Below are 15,711 nucleotides of genomic sequence, written 5' to 3' on the forward strand. Positions count from 1 at the left end.
ACATTGGAACATCACTCAAAAGCTCCAATGTGCAAACCCTCATGTGCCATCTAAATACATATTGTACAAGAAAAACAGGTGTACAACAGAGGCAGGCATGATATAATTTTAGTTGTATTTAACCACATCTATACATACAGACGTGGTCACAGTGGTCACAAAAATAATAAATTGTTAAACACTGTTTTCACAGGCACATTTACAAGCGCTCCTGCTACTTACGAGCTCGTGCTCTGTGTGGGGGTGGGGTTTTTACACATACATGTCGGTGGCGGAAACATAGATGAACGGGCAGCATTAGCAGACGAGAGGGAGGATCAGATAGCTGATACATCTGCTCATCTACTTTCTGTGTTCTTCCTTCATCCCTCCCTACCTTTCTCTCTCTCTCTGCACATGTTGAGAATATGTCAGAGGCCTGACATCTGCCACTTGTTTTGTTATAGCTGCGAGGGCTGCATTAGTTTGCTATCTGTGCCCTGAACTGTATACCATCTCTTCCGCCCTGACTTAAATAATTTATCTCATCTTGAAGCGTGTATTGCAAATTATGCTCGTTTTGATACGGATATCAAAGGAAGCTTAGTATGTTAGGCTGTTCAACTACCGAGCCTTACACCAATGCCCCCAGGGTGCTTTGTAACACGCCTCAGCCCACAGTCGGAAGCTGATGTGGAAAAAAACCAAGCTGGATTTAATGGTAGAAAAGACAGAAATAGTGGTAACAGATGTAAAAGAAAAGTGGTAGACAATGGTGGATGGAAGGAAAAAAGGGTTGTTATTTTTGTCTGTGCATGAAGAAATGTCTTCTCTCTCTATTTGTGTATGTGTGTGCATGCTGGTAAAAAGCGAATGAATTGTTGTTATCCAAAGAGAGATAGACAGATGTTCATGTTCACGTTGACAGAATAAGAACAATCTCATGTTTACGATCGCCTTTCTCCTCTTTCTCTCTCTCTCACTCTTTCTTATCTTTTCATTTTCAGACACGGCATATGTTCGCGTTTTCATCAGCGACGTGAACGATAACAAGCCAGCATTTGCCCAGGCGTCCTATGAAGTCGATGTGGATGAGGATGCTGACGTAGGCTTCGCCATTCTCACAGTCAGTGCCAACGATGGGGACGAAGGTGGGTGGCATGGATAAAGGAACATGTATATGTGTGTGTGTTACTTGGAATGGGCCGATGTAGATACTGAGTGGAAAGTGTAGGAGTGATGGTGGGGCCGATACTGTAAACCAATAATCCAGCTCTTTTACTCGAGCACACTGCTTAAGTGTTTCTTTTTTCCTTCACTCGAGAAAAAGTTTCACTTCACTGCTTTTGTTTGACCCCCTTTTGCTGTGAGGAGAAGAAAAAAAGGTTTGCACTACAAAACATGTCGTGAAGTCATGAAAACTGAAGCAATATGTGAGTTTGAACCCGCCACTGTAGAAGAACTCTTTCAATGTAACCTTTTGATGTAAGGCAGAGAAAGAAGCCCTCAAGGGCTGAAATGTGTACTTTCAACATCTTGGGCTTTTTTCCCACTTTAGTCAAACATTTGTTACTGTTAGGATATTGAGAAGCCGACCGCAGCTGCTACATATGCTTGGAATCTTCAGACATGGCTTGTGTTTTTCAATATTTGTTCAACTTTGTTGTCAATGGCAAAATGGCAAGATTAAAAAGAAGTTACCAAACAGTTTGAGAAGGTGGTGCTCAGTTTAGTCGACTGCTTCAGCCATTCCATTCACTGGAAGTTCATTGTGTCACATGCGTCCACATGGCTGTACTTCAAAGAGAGCTGCAGCATCGAGAACTATAATCTCTCTTATTGTAAGGGCCCATTCCTTTGCTCTCAAACAGTCCGATCAGTGTTTTCTGAATAGAACGATGAACAACAAAACTAACATTTCACATTTTGACTTCTGTTAGAATTCAGTATGTAAGGTATTTTTTCTATTTAGACTTGCACTCTATATTAGTTACATAGGCCTAACTCTTTGACATCTCCAGTGCACATGGCCTTAATAAAGCATTAATTAAGAGACCTCATTAGGATCTGAGAGCTTGCCAAGATCTTTAACTACAAAGATTTAGTTTCTAGTGGAACATGGCGAGACACTCGGCTTTCATCGCCAGAGGCAAATGTCAGCCCATGATCGAAAATTACTACTCTGAGGAATGAAAAGAGCCTTGCACTACCTTACACTATCAAAAGACATTTCGTAACCGGGTATAACTCTGATCGGAATATTTCTGGTGGGTACATGAACCACAAAATCAAACACAAATTGCTCATTGTAAGTGACTGGGGCTTGCGTAACAGAAGGGTATCTCCAACAGACAATAAATGAATGAGAGCAGAGAAGATTTGGGGTAGTAGATGGCTCTTTATTTAACTGGATAACTGCAGTTGAGTCCAATATTCACTCTCCTTCTGTCTCTAACTCCTAAAATATGTTTTGGTCAAGATGTTCTTCACCTGGTAGTTGCTAACTTTGTCTACTATGCTGAATATGTAGTGTAGAGTGGGCTCAATCAGAGCCTTTTAGTTGGAAATGGCTGCCTATGGTGTTTATTGAATGGTGAGACTGAAAGTACAGTAGCCCTGTGGAGTTTTCTTCTTTCAATTTATGACTAACCAAAAGTGTGAATCTCTAAGGTCTATCTTGAATGCATTTGCTTTCCTCATAAAACATTTGTAAAGCCAGTTTTTTATTTTATTTTTCAAATCCAGCACGGTTCACATCCATGTTTACTGTAGCAGTCTTCTTCTCCTCCGCCTTTGTTTGTTGCATTACAGCCACCTGTCGAACAGTGGAATAGTGTGAATTCGGGACATGGAAAAATTAACTTTTATAATCAGAGATCATATAAAAATATGGAATAAGATTGTCCCCAGTGACAGACTCCGTACAATAACATATTTAAATCTAGACCAAGATCTGCAATAAGCAGGTACTTATTGTTGTTGTTTTTGTTTGTTTAGTTTTTGTGTGGGTGAGTTCTGGGTGAAGATGATGAAGGAAACATTGCAGTATTCAAAGAGCAACAGAGGGTAAAAAGCTACTTCAGCTTAGTTCCTTTGTGAAGCAGTTGAACCTGGCAGAGGAATATTCTCTGTGGGTGTGTGACTATGACCAATGTATATTTATATATTCAATGTACACTTCTTTGCTGTACATATTGAATGTCTGGCCTTTTAGACACAAATGTGTGCAACTTATTATTACAGAAAAGGCATTACACATTGAAAACTTGTCCGATTGGTCCTGCATGAAGTCATTTGTTTCATAACTCAATTAATTCATTTTAAAAATGATAGTTTTAGTTTTCTAGTCTGAATTTTGGGATTGATGTTCAGAAATCCCAATTCTTACAACATGGACAAAACTAACCAACTAAATAACACATAGTATCAGTATTTTAAACTAAAGTAATATTTAATAGTATTTCATATGTTTTACATCGATCATAGGTGATCACAAGCAACAGCCTGAGCTCCAGAATGCGACTGTCTTTGTACTTTGTATGTCTATTCTGAGACGATGCGACTCAAATTGGACTTGCAAATATGCTCCGGTTTTATATATGACTTTAAATACTTGGGAGGGAGAGAAACAGGCGGGCCTGTGTTTGTGCGTGTGTAAGAAAAAGACAGAGAATAACACCAGAGAACCCCTCAATAGCTTACAACATCTTTAAGCTTACTTCCTGTGTCCGGTAATGATTGACATTGTTTCAGCCAAACACTCCCTTTCTCACTTACCCTATATTTTTCTTTAAAGAATAAAATAAAACTATTGAAAATCAAAGCAGATCCAAGATTTGGATGTGAAGTACAGTTCAAGTGATGATTCAGAAGCAGATGATTGACAAAGGGATAATACATGTTCTAACTATAAACACCTTGGACTCATTCCTCATAACTCAGGTTGAAAAATGTTCCAAGCTGGAAACGGCACAGCTGGGATTGAACATGTGTCCCTGTAGTGGTGGATGAGTGCACCATCCAGGGGCTTTACTCAGTGAGCTGCCTTAACTGACTTTAATATCTGCACCTTTAGTTCAGGCTGAATTGGTAAATGTTTTTAGCTCTATCAAACACCCTTTTTAAGTTGGATCAAATGATAGACATCTGGGCCCATCATGTGTCTGTTATGGTTCACCTGTGAAAATGATACTTTCCGACTGTGAAGCAAAACCTCGGGGTGAAAAAAAAGAGAAATTGAAAGTCATTGTTAGATTTAAAAGGGTACCCACACTTGTCATCATCATTCAACCAAGTGCATTTCCCCCTGTAAGAGGAATGGTGTTCACACATTGACTGCTGCTAGTGTTTTTGCCAAGCTCATGTAAGTTTTACAAATGCTTCTCTCGACGCAATGGGGCAAACTCACAAAGAAGGATCTTTTGTAATTGCTATCTGCTCTCAAGATTTCATTGACAAAAAATATTCCGCAAATAATATTAAGGCTGAAAGACACCAACGCTTTGCAACTGAGTGCAATTTGCTCCTTTTTTAGTGGAGGAAGAGGGAAGAAATAATTTGTTTATTCTTTTATATAATAATAAATATTTGTTCTTGTTTATTTTGTCTTGTATTTTACAAATATTACATTCCATTTTGACACTGCACCAACATAAATGAGTTTGAGCGGAGCAGGATGAAGCCTTCGCATGGCTACAATCAACGCACCCTCATAAAATGCTTTGACTGATATCTCGCGGAAAAAAATTTTTTGTGCATTTTCCTACGAATGTTCAACACGGACACTCAGTGCTCCTCTGCAGTGCAGAACCTGTTTGTTTAGGCAACAAAACTACGTGGTTAGGTTTAGGAAAAATATTGTGGTTTGGGTTAAAGTAACTAAAGAAGTGACCTTTCTTAAGTACGGAAGTTACCTAACAAGAAAGTCAATGTTTTACACAAGATACGTAATAAAATGAAAGTAACCTTGACTTCTGGTTGACGATGGAGTAGACAGGGCAGTTAGATGGAGGAGCCCCCCCACTTTGAGCTTCACAACAGCTCACCAAAACCCTATGGGTGACATCACGGAGAATACGTCCATATTTTATACATTCTATGATCTCTTACCGGACTTTGTCTTTAGACTACGTCTCCTCTCCTTGCTCATGATTATCTGGGTTACATACAAATTGATTTTTGGCTTATATACGAGTTACAGTGCATTACTTTTCATTGATATAAGTACGAGCAGTGTATGAGAACAGCCTGCTACACTCACTGCTGCCATGATGACTGGAGAGTCTGGCCGTGACTCCTCTTATAAATATGCTTCAGTTACTCCCTGAAGACGGTAATAATTTCACTAACTGCGTGTGGCTATTAGCGCTGATGTTTGAGAATTGGATGTTTTTTGCAATGAAGCTCATTTGCATAGAAAGGGGCCAATTTCCACTCTTGGTGTCCCTGCTATACATACACAGAGAGCTTGTGATGTGTTCATTGTGAAGTGGATCATTCTGTCTTGGAAATACAGAAGCAGGACCATTCTCAAAGTAATGAAGAGGGAGAGGGAAGGATTCATTGTGTATATGAAGATGAAGAGAAGGGAGAAAGTTGTATCTCTTATATTATCTAGCATTTATTATCGGCCTGCTGTGCCCCTCACCCTTCACGTGATAAAAAAAACCCTCACACATAAGATTATGAGAGGACACTTATTTGCTTACTGAGATGTGTGAGTGTGAGAAACCAGCTGTAGTCCAGGAAAAGGGTTATTACCACCATCTGAGAGAGGAAACAGTAACGTGTGTGCGTGTTAGATTGTTCTATTTTTGTTGTGCGTATCAGGCGTTAAGTTGGTGGAGGATCAGAAGGAGGTGATGAGTAATGAGGACAATACGATGCTTCATATTGCTACTAATGTAGCTAGCATATATGATATATGAATTAACTGCTCATTACCAGGCAATGTAATATTATGTAAAACACTAGATAAAAGCAGAATTTGAAGATGTCGGAGGATATTTTCAAATGTCATAACATATATTATATTTATATTTAGGAATGTGCCATCCTGCTGCATATCATAGGACCTTAAAGGAACACTCCACTGAAATGTTTCAGTAACAAATGGTCACCTCCTGTAGGTTTGAAACGTGGCTTCCGTCTTCCCAGAGGACATCCACTGTCAACTTAGACTCACAGAAGTTTCAATGGATTCAAAGGTTTTGTCCAAAAGACGTCCACTCCTGCCATATGAAAGCAGCTGTTTGTTTATCTTAGTATGTTCCAATCAGTCCAAATAAATCACTATATATGCAGCATTTAGCCCTCATTTTGTATGTGACACAATATTAATAAAGATGTGCAGTAAGAACTGGAGGTAAACCTCTTGGCCTGTCCATTGGAACCACTGCCGTGAAGGCCAGTTTACAATATATTGCTTGTTTCTATTATCGTAGCTCTCCAGCATATTATACATCCGTAAATGTAAGCATGACATTGTTTATGTTGGCTGCACATGTAAATGTCATTACACAACAAAACCTTGCATCAATGTCACTAGTTTAGCAACAGTCGGTACCATATTTTCAGTTCTTATGAGAATAAGTGCAAGTGTGTGTATGTCACTTTCCCTCATTGCTCTCTTGTCTCACTAAAGTACAATACCTAGGGAGATGAAAAGAGTTTTGAAATTGGTACAACTGGGAAAAAACATTAATTTTCTCCATTTGTTTATTTATTTTATATTACCACTTGTGCTATTTCTTTTGTCCCTTTGGGTCTCAGCAGTTTTCTAAATACTTAAGAGATTGAGACAACTAGAAAAACACAGGGATGCAATTGCACATATCCCCCAAAGTCTCATTTAAAATGCCAGCAAACAGACGGTACAAAACGATCTGGATTAGTGCATTCTCCTCTCTCCTTCCTTGACTTTCATCTTGCTAATAAGCTGTGAATCTCATCTCGTCTTCGGAGGTTTCTCCTTTCCCTTTCATATTAACATTAGATGGTAGATGCAACGGTGATTGAGATGCAGACCTTCACTTTAGCAGTAATTGCATTGAGGGGGAACGTTTTGTTGATCAGCATCTAATAGACTTTATTAAAGATGCTTTGCACAGCTTTAAAAAAAATATTAAGTGAGGAGGGGCCCCTCCCCAATATGATTTTAGAGTGCTTGGAACAATACATTATTAATTATTCAATAAAAAAATCCCTACGTAGGCTACTGTTGTGTGTAAGCGTTCTTGTAATGTTACTGACATTTGGGAGACTGTGAAACAGCTTAACTGCTTCAAATCCTAAAATCTGATTATATTCTAGGTTTACTTGTAGTGGTACTGAAAAATGTGGTTTTGTTCCAATTCCAAGTACTACAGGGCAAAAATAACTGATTCTGATATTTATTATTAAAAGCGGCTTATGTACTTTCAATTACCTAATCACATGCATGACACACAGGACAGTTTAAAAGCAAATACCAAATAAATATTTTATTAATGTAAACGTACATTTTTATTTTTCATTAAACAAAGTACAAACATTTATTTGTTGAGAACAATGAATGTTATGAACTTTTTTTTGTGTGCAAAAAAACTAAAGAAATGCACAAACTACCCTCCCATCAGCTGGGAAGTAGCTCCTCTTCAGCCATCATGTGACGGTCCAAGTAACTAGCCAAGGTGCGAGACACACGTGTTGTTTGCAGTCCATTTGTTTGAATGCACACAATACTACAACAGCAGTGAGAAGCAAAGAGTATGACAGAATGTTGTTTGCACAGACATTGGTGTAGAAAAGAGAAACTAATCTCTTTTCCGATCCGTATTTGCTTGTGTATAATAATATCATGCTTAACAGCTTTTGTTAGCGCTGATTCTGGCCTGTATATTGTGTAGGAAGTCATATGAATGATACTTATGTGAATCTCTGCATACCTCTGTGTCAATATATACCATCAAATTGATGGTATATTCCATGGAATTCCTCTTCACTTCAGCTATGGCACTTGTGCCGGCAATTAATTCTTAATCACTTGTAACATCATAGGTTCTTCAAAATTGAAACTGAAAGTTCAAGTTTACAATAATATATTCAAACAAAAAATGAGTATAAGTTTTTTTCAGGTTGAATATAATTTTTGATTCAGTTCTGTAATTCTTTTGATTAAATTAGTATTTTCATTTTACACTTTCTTATACATTTTCATATTTGAGATCTTATTTTTTGAATTAGCAGATTTTTTGTTTTCAGATTTAGATGTTAGTTTTTACAGTTTCAAATATATTTTTTTCGGTTTCAGATCTATTTTTCACTCCGTATACGTCAGATCGTATTTTTTCAGTTTCATACTGTTGGCCCTGATGTGGTGTAGGGGACGTGGCTTTAACTGAGAGGGGCGTTGAATTGTGAGTGACGGCAAAACAAAAAAGGCTGAGAACCTTCCTCACTCATGTTGCATTCAGGAAACGTAGGTACCGCGATAAGATTCAACACTTTCAATACACAACTAGCTGTTTCTCAATTCAGGGGCTGCAGCCTTCAAAGGACGCGGCCTTCGCAGTCTTTAGAGGCCGGGTCCTCCGTATAGATCGTGTGCATGTGACGTCACGCTTATTTCCCAACCCGTAAGTCAACCATGTTGGATGTATATACAACCAAGACGGCGCCCGTTCACGTGTGAGTTGCTGCAACACTTCGTAATTTTCTTTGTATTTAAATGTCTAAGATTGAAAGAAAATGGCAATCGTGTGCACAGTGTATAATTGTGGTCATAACGCTACTCGTGACCCAGAGAAACGGTTGTTTAGATTTCCTAAAATTATCAAAAACAACGATCCACAAAAGAGGGATGAATTGCTGTCTACCGAATGCTGTAAACTGTGGTTTAGCAACATAAATCGTAAGGATTTAACAGAAGAAAAAGCACAATTCACCCGTGTGTGTGGTGTCCACTTTATATCCGGTAAGAGCTCATGCTAAAGCTATGTTTTCAATGTTTACGTTAAAAATGTGTGCTTATGATATACCCGAACACTGTAAGACCTTACTTTTCGTCACCAGGAGAAGCGTTCTTTTTTTGGCCGAGGTAAAATCCATATCGCTGACTGGTAAATAAGGCACTTTCTTTACATGTGATGGCAGCCATTTGCTCTTTTCTTCTGTGCATGTTTTTGGTTTGCTTATTCTTGAGCCTACTTCACTTGCAAAAAGCAAAGCACCAATGTGAGAACATGCTTTGCTTAATGCAGCCATACAATCACAGTGGGCGAGGATAACATCGCCTCTCTTCTCACTCACAAACCACGGCTTGAGCGGTGTATCTCCAGCTCTTTGCGAGAAAAAGTTTAAACAGACCAGTTGTTCCCAAACCATCTTTCACTTATATTTGATCCTATTACATGTCAACTCTCTGAATAATCACATCCAAATTCTTAACATGCCAAGTAAGTCACACCTAAACGTTACATTATACACCTCCTGTGAATACATCTGTGCCAGATACAGATCTGAAATTATGAGAAACATTTAACTATTTGGTTGCCCGCAGGGTCTACGTGAGTCGCCCGCAGGGCATATTCTTAAAATAGCACTAGTCACCGTGAAGCTCTGTATAAAATTTGTATTTAATTGTTTTGCTGTTTTTTAATTTTTTTTTTATCAATAACACTTGGAATTATTCTTTATTTTAAAATGACAATATGGAATATAGAATTTAAAAAACAAATGTTTTATGTATATATGAACTTGGACCCTGTAGGCCAGGGGTGGGGAACCTTTTTCATGTCATGGGCCATTTTGTTTTTTACAACATCCTTCGAGGGCCATACTAATTATTGAACTCGTAACCTCTGCAAAAATGTTTTGAGACACAGCCCATTCATTTACACTTTTCTTTTATGCTGTGCAAAAAAGCAACTTTTTTATCCATGTATCTTTCTGTTTTATCAGAAATCAGAAATCCTTTATTAGTCCCACACCGGGGAAATGTATCTTTTCACAGCAAAAGAACATATGAAGTAAAAAGGCAGTACACAATAATTAAATAGAATAAAAAAGAATATAAGTATCAAGTGGTTGATAGAAAATAAAGTGAGTATTGCACATGGCAGTGATGATTGCACAGCAGTGGTGGAATAGTCTGTTCTTGGTGTGATGGTCTACCTCTCTATCTCTCCATGTTGTTATGTTACGCTCTGCAGAGAGCTGCTTGTTGGGCCATACTCCGCCGAAGAGTGTTAACTTTATCCAAACGCACTCGTCCTTTCAGCTCGTGCAGTTTGACATGTTTCGTGTTTTACCGCAAGCCCGTCCGCACAAACTAGGCACACTGGCCTTTTACTTCCACAAAGAAATAATCGTTTGTCCATTTCTCCTGGAAAGTGCGACATTCTGCGTCCACCTTTCTGTTTTACACTTGCCATGCTGCGTTCGCTGAAGTCAATGACCGTCTCGTTTAATATTGAAGTTTTTTGACATGACTTGACTACGTGATGGCCGCTTGTGTTGTGTTCAAGGACCCTGACCTTGGCCAGGAAAAACAGTCAATCGCCCGTCTAATGCTGTCTAGATCTTCTTCTTTTTTCTGTGTTTATGAATTACCTCGAGGGCCGGATCAAATGGACACATGGCCGTATACGGCCCCGGAGGCCGGAGGTTCCCCTCCCCTGCTGTAGGCTGTAGGGCAGGCGTAGTCAACTAAAATTCAAAGAGGTCCAGTTAGAGAAAATTTCCACGAGCAAAGGTCCGGAGCATCATGTCTAACTTGCGTTATGAATTAGTGTGATATATATTGAAGTAGCCTAGTAGCTGTATCAATGTCTGCACGTCATCAACAACTGACTGTCAAATCTAATAAAGAAAGTACAATTTTAAAACATTTAGACAATATTTATTGTCACTTAACATTGAACTATACCGCTATATATATTACTGTAGATATGTATAATGTTCTTCTCTGGCTGCATTTAAAAATAAAATTGAGAAAATAAATAAAATAGCTTTGAAAAATGGTGCATCTTAACCCAGGATGTGCTAGTCTGGGTTAAACTGTTCAATTGTTAAGATGTGTTGAGACTGATTTATTCTAACATTAGTTGAGACTGTTAAATCAAGATGTGAAACAGTTAAAGAAAAAGGGAAACTCAAGCTGCTGCTACACTTTATTTTAACCTCTTTTAAGAGTGTGGGCGAATTTACCCGTAAATACCTTCAAACCACATACTTAAAGTAAATTGAAAGCTGCTCTTCAACCATTTGCACCAGCTGCATAATTTTGGTCTCATTCAAAAGAGAACTCTCTTATTGTTCTTGCAAAACAGTGAAGAATAACCCCCAAGTGCTTCTGGCACTGAGTAATAGTGGTCTGAATATAAACTGTTCTCTGTGGCTGATGATGCTGACAGGTGGCCTATTTGCTTTATTTTGTCACAAATCAAAATCACATTGGGCTCTGAGACTGCTTATTTTTCAGTGCCCTCAGTTCAGACTTGAGTGGGTATGTTTGGTCACATCACCACTTTTAATGAGCACCACGGTCTCTGAGCATATGAGACACTAGTGTTTGCACCCAGTGGGAAGGATGAACATGAATGAGTCTGTCCATTCTGGGTTGAAAGCTCTGTTGACTTTTCTCTTCATGGAGAGCGCCATGAGTAGTTATTTTTCTCTCCCTGTCTGCCGCTCACTCGTCTCTTCGTCTGTGTTTCTCTCCCTTTCTCAGTCTTCTCTCCCTGTATCGCTAACTAATGTTTGCCGCCTGGAATGCACAGATTTGATTGGCTGAGTAGCATCACGTGGGATGGCTTAACACGCATGTAATTGGTCTGTGAGTTTCGTGAACCGCTAAACCAGTGCCATAAAAAACGAAAATAATAGTTTCGCTGAGACAAGCTATCTGGAGCAGCTACGGTGGCGTTAACCAATCAGATTTCGAGTTGGCGACGCCGGGGCCAGCTAGCAGGAGTACGATAAAGTCAGCACTTGCACGTCTTTTGATTGGATACGCACTATTGAGAGGCAGAGCTAGCAAACTTGAACAAGCTAGTTTGTGTAGATTTCTACAAGCTGTTTTTTTTCAACCCACAATGGCTGAAGGAGGAGAAGAGATCGATTTGGTCGCGGATATCATTACAACGCCATTTTCAAGACTAACTTTTCAAGAAAAGATAGACATGAGACGAGAACGGCCAACTTTCAAATCACTAACTACGAGCGGTACCCCTGGCTCACAGCCTCCGAGAGGCACTGCATATTGTACTGCTGGGAATGCCTGCTATTTACAACTAAATGTTTCGGAAATATTAATATAACTATGTTGTACTTAACTATGTTAGGGTGATGCAATGCCCGGTTATACTGTGTTTCTGTCTAAATGTATAGTTTCTAGAGCCATGGCGTCATAATGATGGTATTAAGAGGTGGATTAATTCAGGTAGGACTGTAGGACATCACTGAAGGCCTAGCTGTAATGCACGGCCCGCCACTGGATATTAAATAATATGATAATGGCTCATTTTTGTAACATGGAGACATACATACAGGGAAAATAAGTTTTTAAGTCCGGCAAATTTGCCAAAGCTGGAAAATAAGCACTGTATGAACTAGCTTTATGCTATTAGCTATAGTGTTAGTGAGTGTTACCCTCTTTACAGTGTCCAGCTCAAGTTTCTTCCTTTGACTTGTTTTGTCTTTGTTATCTGTGTTTACCAGAGTGTCTAATATTACTATAACTCGACAGCGGCTACAGCTGTCTTATAAATGTGCTCACACAGAACCTCTCTCTGAATATAATAATGCTTGGTAATAACTGATGTTAACTTATTATTATTATTATTATTATTATTATTATTATTATTATTATTATTATTACCTTTTCATAGAGTTAGTTTACATGTTATAACCTTTGTTAAAAGTTAAGTGCCTTGCTCAGGGGCACAATGAGCCAACAAGCCTCTGGTATTGAACTCACAACCTTCCAGTGTTCTATTTGGAAGCCTGACCACTAGACTACCACCACACACGACAACTAACTGCTAGTCTAATGCAACAGGTTTATTAATCACCTTTAGGAGGGCAGAGGCTGCTTATTGTTTAAAGACTGATAACAATCAGATCACACCAAACACTCAATATCTGTTTCCAGTCCGCCAGCTAAAGCTTGCTGATGTTATCTATCTCAGGGACACAGATTAGTGGATTGGCAGAAACCGACGTCAATGAATCCACCAAAGCTCTTTCATGCTACGAATACAAGACACAAGCTCCTGGCCTTTTTTTCCCACCACGACTCTAACAAGACTTACTAATCAGTCTCTGCTTTGTCAGTAACTAAGGTTAATTTATACAAACTGTCTTTCTTTAACCTCCATCTTTTCCCGTTCTGCAGGGGGAAACGCTAAGCTGCGCTACCAGATCACATCAGGGAACACAGGAGGGGTGTTTGATGTGGAACCAGAGGTGGGCACTATCTTTATTGCCCAGCCACTGGACTATGAACAGAACAAAAGGTAGGAACACACTTCAGGGAAGAATCCTTTAAGAAATAAAAGTTTACTTTTCGACTCAAGTTGTTTGCTTGTTGAAGGGTTTGACCTAAACTGTATGGTGTTATATCCCCTGTTGTATTACTTGTGTGTTTTATTATTCGTCGGGCACTATATATATATGTTAAAGCTTTAAACTCTACTTCTGATTCAAATAAACAACACCGCAATAGTTTAAGAACATTTCAAGTAATTGCTTTTTACATCGCCTATTTGGATCTTATTTTGTAAAAGCGCTTGACAAAGCTGAAACTTGTGCTCAGGTACAAGCTTCATGTCCTGTCTTCAGATGGGAAGTGGGAGGATTACACAACAGTGACGGTAAACGTGGTCAACAAGAATGACGAGGCTCCGGTGTTTACCGTTAACGAGTACTACGGCAGCGTTACGGAGGAGCTGGATGGCTCACCGGTGTTTGTGTTACAGGTACTGTACAATTATTAATCAGCTGTATAATAGATTTTGTGAGTTTTTGCAATCATCTGGTTACTTAGCATATTGTCTGAGGTTGCCCCTTAGTGATAACACAGAGTCTGAAAAGTGAAGCCAATGCAGAAGCAAATTATTTCTCATATCCAACTGGTTGCAAAAAGAAGTCAGATTGTATAGAAGTCTATGAGAACATGACCCTTCTTCTCACTTGATGTTTTACCTCATTAAACATTTTCCTGATGAGTTTATGGTCTCAATCTGTTGTTTCAAGTAGTCTTCTTTAATACAGCAAGATGTTCATTTTTAAAATGATGGTCCCATTCAGAGTAAAACAAGCTGTAAAGCGGCATATACTTTAGGGCGTGGCTACCTTATGATTGACATGTTGCTAACATGGTGTTGTTCAGTATGGGGGCTCTCTGTGTTTTCAATTCACGAAAGTTAATAATACAATTTTTATCGCCTACACATATCTTGTTCAACGTTCTGTTGTACTTTTCTCCACCCTCTCGTGTCACTTCTGGTTCCAAAAAAACAAGATGGCCACGCCCAAAATGCCAAACTCAAGGTTTCAAACAGTAGTCCACGATGAGTACGTCCACTTCTTATATACAGTCTATGGTTATCACATGCAATTCACGTCTTACTTTATTTTATTCAAACTGATATAATAACATGTCATGTTTGTCAAAAATATGCAAGCGCAGCAGTCTTTCATTTGTAAAAACGAAAACCACCTAGTTATAAATTACAAGCTTTAGCCTCAGTCTCTGAATGTGGGCACCCATTATTTAAAAAAAACTAAACATTTTGAGTTGAGTCTTCCTGTTGTTAAAATGGAAAATCTAACACACATAGCAACAGTAACATATGGGGAATGTGGCCAACTAAAGACCTCAACATATACATTTTTATAATACATTAAATGTTCTAGGCTTGCATATTTGTTACACTATTAGCCTTACTTGTTTGCACAAGTAACATTAATGTTACTGTTAAAGCCTGAGATTTGTTGAAAGTCATTCGGGCTTTAACCCTGAAGCTATGTATTTTATATCTTTCTGCTGAATAGAACAGACATTTGAGCCTGTGTTGTATAAATTGCCTCATTTAAATACATCTAGTTTAACTCTGTTCTAAATTATTACCTTACTTTGAATATGTTCTCACCATTATTAACCTCTATTACAGGAGACAAAAATCCATTCATTAATTAATTCATATTAAGTCTGGTGCTCTCTTCCTTGTCTTACATATGTTAGAGCACATTTCTCTCTCTTTTAACGTTAATTTTGGCTCTACATCACACTGCAATTACCGTGCTAAATTGAAACATCTCTGGCCTGCCCAGGGTGTAATTGCTGTTGATGCGTTGAGGGTGAGTGAGATGAGCAGACAGGGGGGGTGGGGGTTGAGGAGGTTGGATCTCTGCCAGGTTTACCTACTGGAGAGTTAGCTACACAGAGCAGTTGTGCTTCCAGTCAAGATATCACTCAGTCAGCAGCATTTCAATAATTAAATAGTGGGAAAACCATGTGATTACTCTCTCATCACCCTCTCTGTCTTGCTGTGCCTTTGATGTTGTAGGTAACAGCGTCTGATCCGGATAAGGATGCTGACCAGGAGGCCCTGCGTTACTCTCTCCATGGCCAGGGTGCAGAGAGTGAATTCATTATTGATGAGGTCACAGGCAAGATATACGCCCAGCGGACCCTAGACCGCGAGGAGCGTGCTGTGTGGCGTTTTGTCGTCTTGGCCACGGACGAGG

The 15,711-nt window shown here is 39.0% G+C and overlaps 1 protein-coding gene across 1 annotated transcript in view; it reads left to right on the plus strand.

Annotated features, from left to right (window-relative positions):
- Positions 1–15,711, plus strand: part of LOC115023769 (neural-cadherin) — a 312,681-nt gene that overhangs the window by 151,727 nt on the left and 145,243 nt on the right. The window contains 4 exon segments of the mRNA XM_075074155.1: positions 987–1,130; positions 13,355–13,475; positions 13,775–13,937; positions 15,531–15,710. Coding sequence (XP_074930256.1) covers positions 987–1,130; positions 13,355–13,475; positions 13,775–13,937; positions 15,531–15,710 — 608 coding nt within the window.

This window comes from Cottoperca gobio, chromosome 3 (assembly GCF_900634415.1).
Source record: "Cottoperca gobio chromosome 3, fCotGob3.1, whole genome shotgun sequence".
Lineage (NCBI taxonomy): Eukaryota > Metazoa > Chordata > Actinopteri > Perciformes > Bovichtidae > Cottoperca > Cottoperca gobio.